Source organism: Prionailurus viverrinus, chromosome A1, assembly GCF_022837055.1.
Source record: "Prionailurus viverrinus isolate Anna chromosome A1, UM_Priviv_1.0, whole genome shotgun sequence".
Classification (NCBI taxonomy): domain Eukaryota; kingdom Metazoa; phylum Chordata; class Mammalia; order Carnivora; family Felidae; genus Prionailurus; species Prionailurus viverrinus.
This window is the reverse complement of record NC_062561.1, coordinates 29554412-29575709: the sequence shown is the minus strand read 5'-3', so window position 1 is coordinate 29575709 and position 21298 is coordinate 29554412. Positions and strand designations below refer to the sequence as shown.

General features: G+C 38.8%; 1 protein-coding gene and 1 pseudogene across 7 annotated transcripts in view; both read right to left on the bottom strand.

Moving 5' to 3' along the window:
• ELF1 (E74 like ETS transcription factor 1) overlaps positions 1–21298 on the bottom strand; it is a 106419-nt gene that overhangs the window by 28511 nt on the left and 56610 nt on the right. For all 7 annotated transcript variants that reach the window (XM_047868290.1, XM_047868273.1, XM_047868266.1 and 4 more), the window contains one exon: positions 3123–3303. In XM_047868290.1, the coding sequence (XP_047724246.1) occupies positions 3123–3303 (181 nt within the window). The remainder of the gene's footprint in view (positions 1–3122; positions 3304–21298) is intronic.
• On the bottom strand, positions 17676–20562 carry LOC125171155 (keratin, type I cytoskeletal 18-like; annotated as a pseudogene).

Sequence of the window (21298 nt, the reverse complement as noted above, 5' to 3'; positions counted from 1 at the left end):
ATGAAAGAAGAGACACTTAACGGTATTACTTAATAAGAGAAGATTTATTAATGGATATAGTCATCACTGGTTACCTTTTATTTGAAAAAATATAATTTGTACCATCTCCACTAGTAATTTTACTTTTAGAACTTCAAAGGCTGGCAACGGAAGAAGAATCTCCACATACGTAAGAACTAATGGTCAAATGACTTTCAAAAAACCTTAACACCATGGGGCATCTGGGTGGCTCAGTTGGTTAGGCAACTGACTTTGACTCAGGTCATGATCTCACAGTTGGTGAGTTTGAGCCCTACATCGGGCTCTGTGCTGACAGCTCAGAGCCTGGAGCCTGCTTCAGACTCTGTCTTCCCCTCTCTCTACCCCTCCTCTGCTCACACGCTGTGTCTCTCAGTAATAAATAAATGTTAAAAAAAAAATTAAAAAAAAAAACTTTAACACCATAACCTTTTTTTTTTTTTAACATATATTCATTTTTGAGAGAGAGAGAGAGAGAGACAAGAGCATAACAGGGGAGGGGCAGAGAGAGAGGGAGACATAGAATCTGAAGCAGGCTCCAGGTCTGAACTGTCAGCACAGAGCCCAACGTGGGGCTCGAACTCACGGACTGCAAGATCATGACCTGAGCTGAAGTCAGATGCTTAACCAACTGAGCCACTCAGGCACCCCACACCATAACCTTTTTCTAAATGAAACTTTAGGTGGAACTCCAACATATGAGCACACAAAAGTGGTAGTTTACCATTATACATTTCTTTTATAGGTTCAGATATATATCAAATTTGATAGGAGATCAACCAATGATAAAATTGAAAGTATTTTGGTTAACATGAAAATCTGCAATCAGGGCACACAGATGATACCTGCAGTCTAATATAAGCCTCAAATGCATAAAAATAGTTCAACCTTTTTATTATTGAAAATTTCAAACAAAATCAAAATTATGGAACACAGTATAATGAATTCTCACATATCCATTTTCAGCATTAACCACTATCAACACATGGTCAATCTTCTTTCTTTCACCCATACTCCAATCACTGCCTCCAAGGCCCCCTCACACACATCACACCCACACCCCCAGGATTACTTTAAAGGAATCCAAGAACCATATTTTATCTCTAAAAATTTCAGCATGTGTATGGTATGTTACTGGCATACCTAAAAATATTAACAATAATTCCTTAGTATCATCTGAAGTGCTACCTGGGACTCACATGGACAGTTTATAAACTCTTCTTTCTCCATCTCTTTCTTTTCCCATAGTTTCTGCAAAGCACAACATTCTTCCCTCCCTCACTTTGAACTTAGGAGGGCTACAGGGTTCTTTGCTTTCTTATGACATTGCTCAAATAAGGATGGAAGAGTTAAATAAAAGCTCAGGTTGGGAGATTGAAAAGGGAGAAATATGCAAACAGCAAATGTGGTTTTTAAAACATGGCTTATTTTCTGGACCCATTAAATATCAGTTCTATTCTCTAGGAAGCACGGATCCTGTTTGTATCTTGTTATTGGCTATCTTCAAGTCTAAGCCCAAGATGGAAAGAAAGAAGTAATTCTTTCTCCTAAAGATCCAAGAGCCGCTTTCCTAGTCGGAATTTCTTCTCCAAGGACAATGTCTTCCTTGATGACTAAAACCAGGAATAAATACTCTTTCAGGGGAGACCCTTATTCCCAACCTACAGAGACAGCTGTAGCTTTTCACTAAGGCATCAAGAAATTACAACTGAATATACCAGAAAAACCCACTAGCTACACAACAGATATAGGTATAGCAATAGTCATTCTGTTATACAAAACACACAACTCAGTCAGTAATGAATAAAAACCTCTAACATAATTTAATTCCCCAATTGATAAGGAAAGATTTATCAAAAAACTTTCACTGGGTTCCTCTGAACAAAAAATGTGAATACTGGAGAACATGCTTTATAAAAAACATATACAAAAAGGACAATATAAAAATTAAGAGTTGTTTGTCAATGTTATCAGTGGGGACTCAGTCACTTGGTGTATAATCTTAGGCTAATCATTTCATTATACCTAATTTCAGTTTTCTTTTTCTGTTGTGAGACATGAGATAATGAACTTTTTAAAATTTACTATGTTAAAAAAATAAAATAAAATCTACTATGTTAATATGATGAGGAGACAATGCTATTTTGGTGGTATTCTTTGTCCAAATTACATTATCTCATTCCAGTCATGAGAAAATATTACACAAATAAAATTGAAGGACATACTACCATGTCTGGTCAGTACTCTTCAAAAGTCTCAAGGTTACTGAGAGACAAAGAAAGACAGAGGAACTGTTATAGACTGGAAGAGACCAAGAAGAAATAACTAAATGCAAAGTAAGATTCTAGACAGGATCTTGAAACGAAAAAGAACATTAGTTTGAAATGGTTGGCATGCAATAAAGTATAAGTTTAGTTAATGACATTGTGACTAATGCTAATATCCTATTATTTTCAAATTTAAGAATAAATATTCAAATAGCCTTTGTTTCCAAATAATTAATTTTCTCAAACATCTCCAACACCTACCTCTGGCCAAGACAGATGAATGTAAATGTATACAAATACAAATGCATGCACCAACTTCTAAAACTGATGAAAACAGCATTACCACCAGGTCACACTTCACAGTGAACTCTTCACATTTCTAATAGGCTACTAGTTCTGACTGAACCAGAAGAGAAGTCTTTTTTAAACCCTAGTACCTTATCCTACATTTGGTTCATGGCCTCCTATTTTGCTTCCTGTGACAGCAGTAAAAGAAGAACCTTCCTATATTTTTCCCTACAAACAACTTCCTATTGTTACTGAGAATATAGAGCATGGCATATTAAGTGCTCAGTGAATGCCTGACAAATCAGGTTGGCTTGGTTCTCCTTACATACCTCTATTTTGCCACATTCATCCCAACATATTTAGGAAAAAAGGAAGAGGAGGTGAGAAAGCACTACGAAACTCAGGTAGATGAGAAAGAAAATATGATTTCCCTCTCCCTACAGGGCTCTAGCCTCTTGAAACCAAGTTAGGGACTCTTATGCCCCAAAAATCACAGGACTGAGAAACTGCCCCAAACTATGCTAAAGTACGGTGCTGCTGGGGACACACCTGTGAGCGTGATGTCATCGTCATCTTCATCTATGATTTCTTCCTCGGCAACATCCAGGGAGCTCTCAGTAATCATGTCATTGGGCTCTTCCACACAGGCTAGACCCGCATAACTATTGAGAATATCAGCACCAGGAACATGTTCCACAATTACAGCAGGAAAAATAGCTGGATCACCAAGCTGGGAAGAGTGAGGGGAAAAAAAGAGGATTAACAAAGTGTTTGCTTTTGTTAAATACAACCAAAAAATATTTTCTGCTGGACATCAATTTAGTTTTTATATCATCAGTTACTGAAATCTTGACAATCTTTCTGGGCTGCAGAGAATGTGTATCTATTAAGGATAAACTTTTCTTATCAATCTTGAGGCTTAACCAAATTTTCATTGGAAAATCCTACAACATACTTTTAAACCACATTAAATAAAAAAACCTAGTATCATTAATTCATAAAAAGTGGCATACCAATGAAATGTACAATTAAATACAATCTCAACAAAAGTTTGACAGGAAAAAAAAACCCACATAAACTTAATAAATGTTACACTGTCACTGGCACACATGCTGTGTTTAACAACAGCTTTTCACTCAAATGGGGAAATTAACTTTCATTTTCTATTTGGTCATACATCATGTAATTTTAGATCATGTCTATCACGATCTTTCTGTATTATTATTTCAATTTTTTCTGGTTTAAGAGTGGTAGAACCTCCTCCCTTAACCCGAGATAATTCATGTATATTTCCAGATACATGAATATTACCTTATATACAGAGTACAATTATCAAAACACTAATATAGTACTAAATTTAATCTATAGAGCCTATTCAAATTTCCCCAATTGTCTCACATTCTTTTAGTTATTTATTTTTAAATTTATTTACTTATTTATTTAGAGTGTACACACACAAGCATGTGACCAGGGAGGAACAGAGAGAGAATCTGAAGCAGTCTCCATACTGTCAGCACAGAGCCCAACACGGGACTCGATCTCACAAACTGTGAGATCAAGACCTGAGCCGAAATCAAGAGTTGGATGCTTAATCAACTGAGCTACCCGGGTGCCCCCACTTAACGTCTTTAAAACACACACACACACACACACACACACACACACACACACACACACACACACACACAAGAAAAAGGGGCACCTGGGTGGCTGAGTTAAGCGTACAGCTCTTGACTTCGGCTCAGGTCATGATCTCATGGCTTGTGAGTTCAAGCCCCACATCCGGCTCTACACTGGCAGTGCAGAACCTGCTTCGGATTATCTTTCTCTCCTTCTCTGCACCTCCTCGACTCATGTGCTCTGTCTCTCTCTCTCAAAATAAATAAGTAAACTTAAAAAAAAATGGGAAAAAAATTCTAGTTCAGGATCCAATCTAGGATCATACATTTCATTCAGCAAATAATTGTATTTCTCCATGGCAACTCCTTTAATACAAATAATTTCTGTAATCTGAATCAGTTCTTCAGCTTTTCTTTCTTTTTTTATGATTTTGACACTTTTGAAGAGTACAGGCCATTTGTTTTATAAACGTCTCCCCCATCCCAATTTGGATATGCATGGTATTTTCTCATGATTAGATCAACTTGCATTTTTGGCAAAAACACCAAAGAAGTAATGCTGTGTCCTCATTAAGAGGTCCAAAATACGTACATATTTGTCCTATTACTAGTGATACTAACTTTGATCACTTAGTTAAGATGGTATCTACCAGGTAACTAACTATAAAGTTACTATTTTTCCTTGCATAATTAGTAAGTATCTTATGGGAAGACAGCTCAAGACCATGTAAATATCCTGTTTCTTGAACATATTCTCATAAAATACTATCTTCTTCTGTTTTTTAATGTTTATTTATTTATTTTGAGAGAGCATGCGCACACAAGCATGAGCAGGGGAAGGGCAGAGACAGAATCTCAGACAGGCTCTGCACTCTGTGTGCAGAGCCCAATGTGGAGCTGGAACTCACAAACCACGAGATCATGACCTGAGCTGAAGTCGGACGCTTAACCAACTGAGTCACTGAGGCGCCCCCAAGTATTATCTTTTAAAATGTAGGAAACTGAGGGTCAATATGGGTAGGAGGGAGGGGAGGGTGGGTGAAGGGTATTGAGGAGGGCACCTTTTGGGATGAGCACTGGGTGTTGTATGGAATTTGACAATAAATTTCAAAAAAAAATTTTTTTAATTTTTAAAAAATGTAGGAAAAAGTTCCTGCCAATATGTAATAATGTCAGGTGTTTTGTAATTTTCCTTGAGTAAATTTACTGTGTTGAAATTATTAGTTATGATTTCATTATAACTTACCAGCCTCAATCTTTTAAAATTAACATGTTTGTAGCACTGCCCATGGAGGTTAAATGCTACTTCTATCGTAAGAATTTAACTTCTATCATAAACATCACAGGTGCTAACCTGTGAATTAAGGTGCTAACCTGATGAATTAACACATCACAGGTGCTAACCATATTAACTGTGCTCTGAAATTTATGGCTAATAACCCTAAAACATATTTGGATCATTTTATTTCAAAATGTTTCTTCCTATTTCAAAAAAGAGGAAGTTAGAAGTAACTGGCTCTCCGTAAGTTTTAAAACACCAAGTAGGAGACTCAGACATTGCACCATAAAACCCAGACACATGAGAGAAAGTATATAAAATGGCCAAAGCATAGCCATTTGGCTTTCCCTTCCTCTTTTTTAAGAGGTGAATGCTGCACATTCAACCTAGCATGAACATTTGCTCATTGAAACATCTCTTCTCTCTTAAGAGCTCAAGTTAAGCTCCTAGTCTTCTAATGAGGCTGAGCCCATGAATGATTTAATTTTCACATGATTTCGTTTTATGCTGCAGCAGCTTTCTGTACCAGGTAAGAACAGGGCTTATCACCTCCATCCATTGGCAGAGGAAGAATCAGATTAAGAAACTTACCCAAGGTCACCCACGAAGTCAGAGACAGAGACATGTCAAGGCAATTCACAGGAGCAGTCCTCACCCAAATGAAACCAAAGTTTTACTGCCTATTCAAAAAATACTTGGCTTCTGAAATTTGGGGTAGTGAGTGTTAAGCGCAACAGTAAAGCAAGGAAATTAGTTTCCTTTGAAGCAAAAGCTTAATTAAGAATGAAAAGGGACACATGGTTCTGTGATTTAGAAGGCAGCAACATGTGAAAAAGAAAGACTATGAACCATGAGAGCTCAGGCATTCTCCATCCGACTTTAAATTTTCCTCACTTTATTTATTTTTAAAAAAAAAATTTTTTTTTCAACGTTTATTTATTTTTGGGACAGAGAGAGACAGAGCATGAACGGGGGAGGGGCAGAGAGAGAGGGACACAGAATCGGAAACAGGCTCCAGGCTGTGAGCCATCAGCCCAGAGCCTGACGCGGGGCTCGAACTCCCGGACCAGGAGATCGTGACCTGGCTGAAGTCGGACGCTTAACCGACTGCGCCACCCAGGCGCCCCTGAATTTTCCTCACTTTAAATGAAAGAGGAGCACTAGCTGATTCTAAGGGCACTTCCAGGTTTTGTTTTGTTAAGGCATGGATCCTAAAGTTAAGGAGCTGTGCTGTGTTTAACGTATGACTTTCAATATCATCTTTTGCAGGGCCTCTCCAATCTGAGTCTATTATGGACTTTGTCGTGGGCCACAGCCAGGTACTTCCCAGGATCCCTCCCAATTTAGCTACGCTGTCTTCCTCTAAGGTAGTTGAAAAGCATGGGCAATTCTTTTCTAGTCCCCTGAAATGGAGATGTATATTCAAAGTGTTCTTCTCTTATTTCCCCTGGGTGCTATTAAGTCATATAGAACAAACTGACCAACTCCAAATGTCATGTAACAGGCCTGAATCTATATACACAAAATACACGTAGGAACTCCCTCTCAGGTGACTGGAGAGAATCTCCCCCTTGATTACCACGTAATACACACTCCAGAAACTAGCTGCTGGTCTGAGCTCATGATAAATTCCTGCCTTTTACACTGCTTGACTAACAACTGACTCAAGTCTGAGTTACCAGGAACCTAAAAATTTTATGACTACACATTCGAAAATTCCTTATAGAGAAATGGTTCCCAACCTCTTAAATGAAGGTGTGGCAAAATTTCAAATGTTGAATTTTCCTAGATTTAAATTTTAAAAATGAATACAATACTGGGACTTGTATTAGGTTGCTAGGGTCTGTGGAATTACCACAGACCTGGTGGTACCATAGGACCACAGACAGAAATCTGTTGTCTCACAGCTCTGGAGGCTGGAAATCTGAAATCAAGGTGTTGGCAGACTTATTCCTCCTGAGGTCTGTGAGGGATGGATCTGTACAGGCCTGTCTCCTTGGTTTACAGATGACTGTCTTCATGTTCACATGCTGTTCTCGCCTGTACGTGTCTGTGTCCAAATTCTCTCTTTTCGTAAGGACACTGATCATAGTGAATTAGGGGCCTACTCTACTCCAGTGTAACTTCATCTTAACTAATTACATCTGTAACATCCCTGTTCCCAAATAAGGTCACATTCTGAGATATCAGGAGTTAGCATTTCAACACATGAATTTGGGGAGATGGGGTACAGAGAGCAATTCAACACCTAACAGCACCCAATTTAATTTAGCTTTAAGTCTTATCACAGGACAGCTGGCTCCCTCTACCCTAAACAGCTTCTCTAGCTTATGGCAATTAAGATTATATATTCTTATATATATTCTAAATTGAGATTAGACATTATTCTTCAAGCTTATGTGCTGAAGACCACCAAACCTTATGCACTTCAGTTTTTCCCACATCACTTCAACCAGACCCTTTCCCAAGATTTATTTAAAGAAGAACCTCAGGGGCACCTGGGTGGCTCAGTCGGTTGAGCCTCCGACTTCGGCTCAGGTCATGATCTCACAGTTTGTGGGTTCCAGCCCCGCATCAGGCTCTGTGCTGACTGCTTGCTCAGAGCCTGGAGCCTGCTTCAGATTCTGTGTCTCCTTCTCTCTCTGCCCCTCCACCGCTCACGCTTTGTCTCACTCTGTTTCTCAAAGATAAATAAATGTAAAAAAAAAAAAAAAAAAAAAGAAGAACCTCAGGAAGGTCAGAACTCTTCATAAAATGGCCACATTCCTAACAGTCAGCAATAAGCTCTGTTACCTCCTTTTAAGAAATTAAGGTGTCAACACTTTGTTGATGTCCTAACAAAAATATTATGTTTCATTTGGCTGCCTACTTAAAAAAAAAACAAATCTCCAAGTATCCCTAAAACCTCTCTTTGTTTAAATAATTAATCATCTACTCTTCAGTCCCTTTAACTGAATCAGGTAACCTCAGTCAACTCTACCAGTGGATATCAACACTGATATTCACTGGGAAACACCTAAAAATATCAATACCTGACCCTACGTGGGAGCAAACAAATCAGAACGTCTGGGGATGCGACCAGGGCATGTTATTAAATTTCCTTGTGTGGTTCTAATGTGCATGCAGGGTTTAGAACACTGCTCTAAAGAATTACAAAATTCAAAACTGCATCCCCTAACCTGAGTCAACTTGATTTACGCCAATGTCTGACATACTAGTAATCCAAAACAACAAAGTTATATTACTTTATTATGACATGTTTTGGCACTTGCAGACTGTTTTCCCATTTGTTTTTGTAACAGAACCAAAACAAATCACAAAATGATGGGTGGGAAGAGAGATGGAAGACTTCTTGGGATTATTACACTCTGTCAAAGATCAGAGTTTTCAAAGCCTCAGTTTCTATGAGCAAACTAAACTGCACTGATAAGCTTTCAACTGTTGTGTGACTTTATTGAGTGTCTTAACAACTCTGGAATGAAAAATACATACCAGTTTTCCTTTCTATTAATTTCAGGTAAATTAAACACATGTGTTGAAAGCGCAACTTCAACAAATTTTTTTAGCATCCATAATAAAAATCAAACCAACTTTTGGCAGGAAGGAGAGTTCCCCAAATTTCAACACTGTCCACTATGGACTTGCCATTTGTTGTGGCTGATGACATATGTGGCAATACCATCAAGTTGAAAAGAGGAGGGAAGTGACCAATCTGTAAACAGCAATGTTACTCTCACCAGGCTTGCTTTTCCCTCAATATACCACAACCCAAGGCCCTAGGAGGATATTTAAGAAAGTATGGACCATTATTCCAACCATATGAAGTAAAGCTAATTCAACAAGTCTTTGGATACAAAAAGACAAAAGAACTTTCAAATAACTTGTTTGCCAAGCTTCCCTGACAGCAGAGCTCAATCTGGTACGCGGTTGTTGTGAAACATCCTGCCCAGATCCTCTATGAAATAGCTTAAAATGAAACAGCTATCAAATGTTTTCCTGAAAGAAAAGCAAGTTAAAAACAGTCTTTCAAAACTTCCCCAACGTACATACTCGTTTTTAAGATACGTGGCAAAATGAGCACATTTTCAAGTAGTTTTTACTATCACTTTGCCTCAAAACAAGCCAAAACCAAGAGTGGGACGGGCCTCACTCGAGCAGTAATCTTCAACAGCTTCCTCACTCAGAGGCCACTCCAATAAACACACAAACACAGTTCATTTGCCATGAAAACACATCTTTAAGACACACTCCTGTGCCTTCTCTTCAAACCAGAATGCTGCCCCAAAGCCTCATCCTATGAAGCCACAGCTTTGAAAGTATTTCCTTCACCTATGATTTAAAAAATCAAAACACAAAAACAAAAACCCAATACCTCAGTCTATCAGGACACAATCAGACAATATTTGCCATGCAGCAAATGCACTAGAAACACACCTGGTGAAAACAGGATGCAACAGTAAGTGCTCAAGCTCTAGAGTTAGAATGATCCTATTTAAGGCCAAACTGTACCATGCCCTGGGTGTTTGAACTCCATCAAAATTTTCAGCCTCTCTAGTTTTTTTCGTGTGTATCAAAAATGAGAATAACTTCTAGAGTTGTTGTAAGAATTCAAGAACATGTAAATATATCATTTGTTATACTGCATGGCATAGAGTAACCGTTCAACAAAATAACTGGATGATTAAGTACTTCAATACTGGATTTAGATAGAAATAAACACTCTTAAAACTTGGCTATCTTATATACGTATATCAAATCATCACATTGTACACTTAAACATGTTATATATAAATTACATCTCAATAAAACTTGGGGGGAAAACTTGGCCTACTATAATCTTACATTAACAGGCATGGTTTTTTGTTTTCGTTTTATTTGAATAAGAATAGCCCTTTCAGGAAAGTAATGAATGCAACCAGAAAAGTAGTGAACACAACCATCTCATCTCAGCAACAACCATAAAAACGTCAAGGTAAAGCAAAAGCTGAAACATACATGTTTACTTTGTGACAATTTATCAAACTATACATTTAACGATTTGTGCATATTTTTTGTTTACGTAACACTTCAATAAAAAGTCTAAAAAGCAGAGGTCAATCTGATAGAAGAAATAGAACTTTAAAATGTCTCCAGTTCTGGGGCGCCTGGGTGGCGCAGTCGGCTAAGCGTCCGACTTCAGCCAGGTCACGATCTCGCGGTCCGTGAGTTTGAGCCCCGCGTCGGGCTCTGGGCTGATGGCTCAGAGCCTGGAGCCTGTTTCCGATTCTGTGTCTCCCTCTCTCTCTGCCCTCCCCCGTTCATGCTCTGTCTCTCTCTGTCCCAAAAATAAATAAACGTTGAAAAAAAAAAAATTAAAAAAAAAAAAAAATGTCTCCAGTTCTCTCTGACCATTACTTTGAGACAGAGGTAAGGCAGGGAGCGGAGACTTGAACCAGATCAAACAAACACTATGGCGATATTTTATTCCCTTTTATAAACCATAAAATTAAAGGAAACCTCTAGACATGGCACATCTAGATAGATATAATTAGGGTGAGTGGTGAACAAAATGAATTTAAATTAAAAATCCTTGGGGCGCCTGGGTGGCGCAGTCGGTTAAGCGTCCGACTTCAGCCAGGTCACGATCTCATGGTCCGTGAGTTCGAGCCCCGCGTCAGGCTCTGGGCTGATGGCTGGGAGCCTGGAGCCTGTTTCCGATTCTGTGTGTCCCTCTCTCTCTGCCCCTCCCCCGTTCATGCTCTGTCTCTCTCTGTCCCCAAAATAAATAAACGTTGAAAAAAAAAATTAAAAAAAAAAATCCTTTAAACAAGTTCCCATGGTGCATTTAAAAAAAAATTAATAGATTTTTGGGGTGCCTGAGCAGCTCAGTCAGTTAGCTATCCGACTTCAGCTCACGTCACGCATGATTTTACGGTTAGTGAGTTTGAGCTCTGCATCAGGCTCTGCACTGATGGCTCAGAGCCTGGACCCTGCTTCAGATTCTGTGTTTCCCTGTCTCTCTCTCTCTGCCACTCCCCTGCTTGTACTCTCTTTCTCTCTTAACAATAAAAACTTAAATAAAAATAAAAAACAATAGATTTTTAAAAAGATGTATTTTGGGGAATAGAGTAATACATGAACACATTTGTATTCCAAGAGTTTAAAATATTGTCCCTTTTCCATATAGTTCCCCTCCCTAATAACTACCACTGTTACCAATACATTTTCAATGATTTTAGGAATTGATCTATTACATAAAACAAGCCAGAATTGTGCAATACATCTCCAAGGCTCAGCATAAAGTCCTGTGAAGGCTTCTTCACAGCCAAATTCTCTGCACACTTTAAAAACCCTGTCATTAAAACAGCTTCATTATCTGCAAATAAGAATACTTCTGTTGATTAACTCAAGCTCTCCATTACACGAGCTTATCCGTCTTTATTTTAAAAGAAAATGAAAAAGACTTTTAGCAAACAGGCAGAAAAATTTATGTACCTATAGTACACACTGCCCAACACATTGGTATAAATATAGTTTTCCTTACTAGAGTGTAGTACATGAATCTAGTGTTTAAAATTTTTAGTATGCAAATGTATTTGGGAGAATGTGAAAATTTTACTTATTTATAATCGCTATAAAAGAGGTTTTACTTAATATTCTTCCAGATTCTCTTTTTCCTTCAGGGTTCTTTTTCTCTCTTATGGTTAAGAGTTTGGGCTTTCTCAATCAAAAAGACTCAATTCCAATGCAGGCACTGTCACATTCTACAGTGGTGTTTCTGGGCAACATTCATTTCCTCATTCAACCTCTAGGAGATTTCTCTTTACAGGGGGTTTCCTTATTCATAAAATAAGGATAACAATAGTTGCCACACCATACAGGGTTATTATGCTGAGGATCGAAAGAAAATATGTGACAGCACTCTCTGCTTTGTGAAGACTGTGTATCCCAGGCAGCTGTCCTAACTTGGGCTCGAATAATACTTTCTTCCTTTCTTTTAGAAATTCTAAAAGAAATTTTGTTCATTTTGTGTTGACACATCCTCTAGAGAAAATATCCTGCACTAGTCAGAATGACTAAAAATAAAATAATTAGAAGAAAAAGCAAGAAGTAAAACATTTTTAAGTCAACTGCATCCAAGTGTGACACAACCAAAAACCAGTTGAAAAGTAGATCATTCAAAATAGACTGTTTGGAAGTTGAAGAACAAAAATGTTATTTTTTAAAGAAAATCTAGAGAAACAGGTTTATTGATCTGGACTTTCTAGTCTGGAGAATCACTTGTCTTTCTTTTATAAATTATAGATACAGTGTTTTAGCTGATGCTCAAGAGTCTCATTTCAAAAAAATCTCAGATGGTGAGGTGCCTGGCTGGAGGCTCAGTTGGAAAAACAAGCGACTCTTGATCTCAGGGCTGTGAGTTTGAACCCTATGTTGGGTGTAGAGATTACTTAAATAAACTTAAAAAAATACAAATAAAAATCTCAGATGGCTTTTCAGACACCACTGTGGACCCTACCTCCTCAAGTATGTAAAGAAAAGTGTGTGATTAATTATCAAGCCTCACAGAATAAAGGAACCTCACATGGAGATAATATTCCATCTTTTAGGAGTAACCTTTGGATAAACTTGTAAGAATTCTGTTTTTTTTAACCAATATTATATAATTTAATAAGATCAATTAAAAAGGAAAAAATGCATATTGCCCACAGGATCCGGCAAATGTAAGAGACAATAAATATTAGCTATTATATTAAAATATGTATCCATTTTGGGATTAGCCTACTAATGTGTATGTGCACACATTCCCCCAGGTTTTGGTATCAGTGTTATGTTGACTTTGTAAAAATGACTTAGGAAACTTCTCTCTCTGAACTGAAACTGTTTGAATGATTCATTAAAGTTTAAAATAATTTACCCATGAAACTCTTTGGGACTACCAGTTTTATGCATGTGGCAATTATTCCCTGGCAATTTCCTCAGGGCTTTTTTTTCATTGTTTCTAGTGCATTTTCATTTTAAACAAAACACCAAATATTCATTACTACCTTTCTAAAAACTTAGAAATACTTCAATGCACTAGCTCAAATGATACATCAAATCCCCATACAGTTCTGTTTTTTCTTTTTCAAATTTTTATTTAAATTCTAATTACTTAACATATAGTTTCATATTGGTTTCAGGAGAATTCAGTGATTCATCACAAGTGCCCTCCTTAATCGCCATCACCTATCCAGCCCATCCCCCACCCACCTGTCTCCATCAACCCTCAGTTTGTTCTCTATCATTAAGAGTCTCTTATGGTTTGTTTCTGTCCCCCCCCCCCCCGCCTTCCCACATGTTCATCTGTTTTGTTTCTTAAATTGTACATGCGTGAAATCATATTGTATTTGTCTTTCTCAGACTGACTTATTTCACTTAGCATCATACACTCTAGTTCCACCTATGTCATTGCAAATGGCAAGATTTCTTTTTTTCTGATGGTTGAGTAATATTCCATTGTGTTTCCATTGTATACACACACACACATCTTTAAGGACATTTGTTCTGCATTATGTCTTAACAGAAATATAAAGAAACCAAGTACTGTCAAAATTGGCGAGTCAATAAACAGCTAATAAGACCAATTACCCACTAATACTCTCAAACAATGTTATTAAATCAGAACTGGGATCCAGATATCTTTAGTAAATAGGCTAGGTAATTTTGAACAGTGCCCTGAGTGCCTTTGCAACTCTGCCCTAGGAATCTATTGTAAGATTCTAATATAGTTATTCTAGCTATCCAGTAATAAATGTAAGAGAATAGGAAATGGAAAGAAATATTAACTCTGTCACAGAATCATTTGTGGGAATCAAAGTGTATATGAAATAGACACTGTAAACTATAAAGTGCTCCACAAAATGTTAGGAAATATTTTTACACTTCACTCAAGACTAGAGCAGGCAGTGTATTTCTGGCATGGAAATCAACTTGCAAAGCAGCAGCAGGGCACACAATTGAATATATAGGCTTCTGTCAGTCCCTTCACTTCCCAATGGCTCTCTTTCTTCAATATCCTAGGTTTTTATAGATTGTGGATTTTTTTTTAAATTTTTTTTTCAACATTTTTTTATTTATTTTTGGGACAGAGAGAGACAGAGCATGAACGGGGGAGGGGCAGAGAGAGGGAAACACAGAATCGGAAACAGGCTCCAGGCTCCGAGCCATCAGCCCAGAGCCTGCCGCGGGGCTCGAACTCACGGACCGTGAGATCGTGACCTGGCTGAAGTCGGACGCTTAACCGACTGCGCCACCCAGGCGCCCCTAGATTGTGGATTTTTTATAAACATCATGATACAGATATTATACTGTAGCCAGTGGCTTGGTATAAGAGAAAAAATATTCAAATCTCTGGAAATTAACATAAGAAAGTGCTTTCTTAATCTGATTAAAAAGAAACTCACTACAGTGCTATGTAAAAAGTTATCTTCCAATCTGTCTTCGAGAGTTCAATAAAATGATCAATATAACAGCATAAAATTAAAATTAAGTGGTATTCCTAACGTGGTGGTGGTGGTGAAGCAGCTACTACGTTAAGTACTTTATATGGCTTATCCCTGTCAATCCCCACAGCACTATGCAGTTTTATTGACATCGGGCAACCAGCTAGGAAGAGGCAGAACTGAAACCTGAACCCAGACAATCTAACTCCCAAGTCCACAAGATTAACCATTAGGATAGACTCTAAGAGTACAGGATCCGATAAGTAGATTATGGTCTAACAAAAGTTTCATCTCAGTTAAAGCTTATATATATGTATGTATGTTTTATTTCTGTTGGCCCCAGCAGAGATGAGTGTTTCTGAAGAAGCTTAGCTTCTCTCTTGCACGGCACCATAAAAAATAGTGAGGTCTAAGTAAAATGGTCTTTTCTCCAGAATTCCCCTATTAGATAATGTTCAAAATTCCACTGTAAATCCCTATGGAGTTGATTTGGCTAACTCTAATCCCAGTTTAGGTCTTTTGTGACTATTGGCTGCCTTTAGTCTTTGCCCAGATTTTTCCTTTTCTCAGCCAGGATAAATTACAACTTACTTGGCCATGCATCTCGAAAAGTAAAATGGTCACTGAAAACAAACTTGGTTTTCCTATTAAAGTGCTCAGTTTAAAAGTTCAATACATTGGTAGGTTAAGGGTATGTGGGGGGTGGGAGAAACGTAAATTTGGGGAAGTATGCTAAATTTTAACCAGGTTTAAATGTTTAGTTACAAGCCAACTAGATAATACCTTAGCGGTCACTATCAGATTGAGGTTTTAACCATGCAGATTCTACATAACTCAAAAAATTTAAAATCATAATTAAGGAGGCAATTCCTACTTCTAAAAGATGGGACTTTGACAAGAATCTTATATAAATATGTATGAATCATAGAATAAAATGAGGCAGACATTCCTGAATACAGACAGTTTAGCTACAAAGCCTTTTCCAGAATGGAAAAGTGACACTAGCCAATCCTAGGCAATAAAAGAAATTAGAGTCACTCCAAAAAAACTGAACAACTCCCGGTCAAACTATATTCAAAGAAACTTAACATGCTTTAATGTTAAAGGACAGTGCTCCCCCACAGAATTAATCTGCCAGATTTTTCAAATCCTGAGTGATAAATTTGTTGGCTTATTCTAGAACTAAGCCAGCAAAGAAAAAATAAGGGGGGAAAAAAAGCTGAAGGAATTTGTCTAAATGATATTCAAATTATAAAAATTGACTTCATTACCTAATTTATCCCAAACAATTAACAGAGTATGCAGTGGTACACACAAACTTTTAACACTTTTTTTTAATTTAATTCAGGTCATTCACAATAGCAACTGCCACATTTATTGACCACTAGGCTTTTGTTAAATACTTTCTTTACATAAACACTGAATACTCATAACCTTGGGAGGTAATTCTTTCATTTTTGGTGAAGGAAATCAAAGCTCAGAGAAATTTAAAAACTTGTCTGAAGTCACATGTCTAGTAAGTGGTGGCTCCTGGTTCCCAGGCTGATACTCTGCTACATGTCACAGATTCGTAATTGACAGGAATTACCAATCTGCAGAATTCAATATTATACTGAAGTTGCAGGCAGCTGATCTTAATGCACATAAACGAGTCACTTTTCAATAAATCATTTCCCAGGTAAATCTTCAATACCAAATTATTTCTGAATGTGCTCACGCGTTGGGGCAGGGGAGGGGAGAGGAAGGGGCAGGGGAGGGGAGAGGAAGTGCCAGTTACTTGAGCTTCCCTGTAGTTGCTTTCCTAAAGGTAAATCACAGTTTTTCCTAAATACTCTTTGTTTTTTACATACCAGAAAATAAAGTGGAATGAGAGAAGTGCAGAGTCAAACAAAACCATAAAAATATAACAAATCTTTAAATTGTCACCTAAAATATCACCTTTCAGGAGAGGAAAATTCTTTCCTCACACTCCAATCCCTACAACTCCAGGTCAATTCCCGAATCCCTCCTCACATGCTCAGTGCTCTTTTTCTCAATGTCTCAATAGGTAAGAACAGATGAAACAGGTAAACTCACAAATGTATTTCTAGTCATTACAACATAATTCTTCTTTCCAAAAAGATAGAACTACCCTAATACTGAGAACTTTGGTTACTGTATCAAAAACAAAACAAAACAAAACCCAAAAACTTTGCCCATATTCTAACATCTTTAACATTCAGCATATCAGATTTATGAACATTATTTAAGGACATCACTTTGTTAAATTCACACTCTAACAAATCATTCATGACCGGTTTTCTTTTTACTTTAGTAAATCAAAGGACATTATCTTCATCATTATTCTCAAAATAATGTTGAAAGTGACTTTGGCTTAGGGGGCAAAAAAAAGGCCAGTAACCCTATCTGTTCACATAATGACTTATCCTTCCCTTTATGTGTTACATCCTAAGTAAAACGAAAGGAGGCAAAATTTTCAAGATCATGTGGCTAAACTGAGCTACATCAAAGAGGTACTAATTTCCTTATTCACCCAGCAAGGCTGCTCTAGGTGACTGAGCACTTTCTGGGAGAAGGGAGATGGCCAATTCCACCCCCAACAAAAAACTGACCAACACGAACTTAAAAAAAAAAAAAAAAGCATTTTTTTGAAAAATATACAGAATGGATAAGTACAAAGTGATATACCCAGACAATGGAATATTATTTAGCAATAAAAAGAATGAAGTACTGATACATGCTACAACATGGGTGAACCTTGGAAACATTGTTTAAGTAAAAGAAGTTAGTCACAAGAGACCACATACTGCATGGTCTCTTGTGCATATCACATTCAATGTATACAAAATTGTATACAAGATTTCCCACGACAGGCAAATCTATAGAGACAAAAAGTAGACTAGTGGCTGCCACAGTGTGGGAATCCGGGAGAATGGGACATGACTGCTAATGGGTACAGGTTTGTTTTGGGGATAACAAAAATGTTCCAATATTGACTATGGTGATCGATGCAAAACTCTGTTTACATAGTAAAAATCGTTGAATTGCACAGTTTAAATAGGTGAATTGTACGGTATGTAAATTACATCTCAATAAAGCTGCCTTTTTTTTTTTTTTTAAAGGTAGTACTCAGGTCTATCAGGTCACAAAGACTATCAACCTCAATTACATTAACAGATTAACTAGAATACATAACATTTTCTTTTTGCTAAAATCATAAATGCAAAGTATAATTCTTCCACATTTAAAACCACTTTTTAACTACTTGCATGCATTGGTGGCTGACATTATTCAAGGCACAAGCTGGGTGACAGTTCCCAGTTTTATCATTCCAAGTCAGTTGCTTCCCCTCTCTAAGCCTCAATTGACTCTTCCCGATAGTAGGAATTAAAGTACCTACTTCGTAAGATTGTCAAATAGGATAATCCCTGTAAAGTACCTAACACAATGCACAGGACAAAATGGTCAGTAAACACTAATTACTAAAGTTTATCACTGGATGTTTCTGGAACTCTTCTAGTCCATATCCTATCCTATGCGACGACCTCACCCATATTCATTTTTCACCTCTTTAAATTGGCCTCCTGCTCCCCAAAGGGTAACCTGCTTCTATTCTGCTGCCTCAACACCTCAGAACTTCGGTGTCATTGGTCTCAGACACCACTCTGCCATCCATAATCCTGCGTGTGGTGGTCTTCTGGACAATGTGCAAGTAGCTACTGCTGTCCAGGGTGTCACCGAGACTGAAATCCTCCCTGTCTTCCAGCAGGTGATGGTAGGCGGTGATCTCAGCCTCCAGCTTGACCTTGATACTCAGCAAGGCCTCATGCTCCTAGGTCTGGTGCTGCCCCTCTGTCCAGGTCTGTGACAGCTCTGACTCCCGGTGCAGCAGGACCCCACTGAGTTGCTCCATCTGCATCATGTAGTGGGCCTCCACCTCCCCCAGGCTATTCTCCAAGCTGGCCTTCAGGTTTCTCATCAAGTCCAGGTTGATCTCCAAGTACTCAGATCTGGGAGGGTCATCTCAGCTGTTCCTATCTCAGTGGTCTATGAGGTGGCCACTGTGGGGCTCTCCTCAATCTGCTGGAACCAGTACTTGTCCAGCTCCTCTTGGTTCTTCTGAGCCAGCTCATCATAGGGCTTGGATGCCTGCCATGATCTTGCTGAGGTCCTGAGATTTGGGGGCATCCGACTCCACGGTCAACCCAGAGTTGACAATTTGGTTTTTTGGACCCCTTACTTCCTCCTCATGGTTTCTTTTTCATGAGGAACAGCTCCTTGAGAGCCTTGATCTCTTACCTCCAGCTTCAGTCAAGTGACACTGGTGTCATCAATGATTCTGTGGAGCTCAGGGAGAACATCTCCACAGAATGGCACATGGCCAGCTCCATCTCATATGGACTCTGAAGTCGCCAGCAACAAGATGGGCACTGTCAATATGCAGAATGATGCAGGCACTGTCCATAGATTTTGCAAAGATCTGAGCCCTCAGCAAAATGCTCTTAAAAGTATTGCCCCCAGTCTTTGACTTGGGGTCCCTTCCTCTCCAGGTGTTCCCAGATTTTGAACTCCAATCACTGATTATCAGCCTTGAGGCTCCTCACCTCCTCCAGGCAGGAGGCCAGGTGGTCACTCAGGTCTTGCATGGTCTCCTTCTTCCTGAGGATGCCCCCTATGCCTTCCAGACCCCTACCCATCCTGGTGGCCAGGCCTGGGCCCCCCACCACCCTATTAGCTGGTGGAGCAGAACACAGAGATCTGAGAGGCTGAGCCCCTGGTGCCTGCATAGACTCTGGCATCCACAATGCTGACTGGCAGGACCAAGTGGTTGGGCGACAGCATGGAGCCCTGGGACCAATAGTTGGAGGAGAAGTCGGAGTGGGTGGTGAAGTTCATGCTATTTGAGGAGGAACATGAGAGGCCAGGACTCAGGCTCGGGCCACTCATCCATACTCATTTTAAAGACCTTGTCATGGGGCCTGATGAAATCACTGGGGGGACAGTTAAGGGAAAATTGCGAAAAGAGAGTAATAATAATTTCCTACTGCCCTCACCTACTTCTCCTTCATAATAACCATCAGCTTCCTCACTAATAGTTGGCAGGGAGATAAGCCTGGCCAAACACTAGATCATAGGAAGGTTTGTCCCTTCACATAACCTGAAGAGTGCCTCAGGGTGATTCAAAGTCAGACTTTCCAAAATGTAAGCAGACTTATACTATGGGCTCTGTGGCAGAACTCCTTTGATGAGGGTTCCAAATGTACACAAAAGAAACAAGCAACCTCTGGTATGTTAGTTGTACAGAAGGTTAAGCTTTTAACGGATCTGATAAGTCTGATCTGCCAAGACTACAAAAGAAGGCCACAAGAACAGGTAGATTGATCTATATAACCTGGAATTACATGTAAATAACAAAATTCCTTATGTCCATGTACAGGTTAGTTATCACCATCCCAACTTCTTGTCCTCCTGGTGCTGGTGCTGAATAAGTTACACATAGAACACTTCAACTCATCCCTTCTATTTTAAGGTACACTTAATCCCTGACCTAACAGAATTTTTCCTAACACAATTCCTTAAAAATGGCCCGTTGGTGTGATCTATATTCTCTACAAAATACAACCTCATTCTCAAGATACAACCATGTCAATGGGGCGCCTAGGTAGCTCAGTAGGTTACGCATCTAACTTTAGCTCAAGTCATGATCTCACAGTTCATGAGCTGGGCCTCTAACTCTGGGCTCTGTGCTGACAGCTCAGAGCCTAGAGCCTGGAGCCTGCTTTGGATTCTGTGTCTCTGCCCCTCCCCTGTCCATGCTGTGTCTCTTTCAAAAATGAATAAACATTTAAAAAATTGGTGGGGGGAGTTGGAGGGACTGCCTGGGTGGCTCAGTCGGTTAAGCGTCTGACTTAGGTTCAGGTAATGATCTCACGGTTTGGGAGTTCGAGCCCCACATCAGGCTCTGTGCTGACAGCTTAGAGCCTGGAGTCTGCTTCTGATTCTCTGTCTCCCTCTCTCTCTCTCTACCCCTCCCCCGCTCACACTCTGTTTCTGTCTCAAAAATAAACATTTAAAAAAAAACGAAAAAAATTTTTTAAATAAATTTAAAAAGATACATGTCAAAAACTCCCTTTGTAACTTGAAGGAGTCTCCTGAGAAACAGAAAAATCTATATGGGGGCAACTGAGTGGCTTAGTCGGTTGAGTGTATGACTCCTGATTTGGGCTCAGGTAATGATCCCAGGATTATGAGATTGAGTTCTGCATCAGGCTCTTCACTAAGTGTGGAGCCTGGTTAAGATTCCTTCTCTCTCTCTCCCTCTGCTCCTCTCCCCTGTTCATGCTCTAAATAAATAAGTAAATA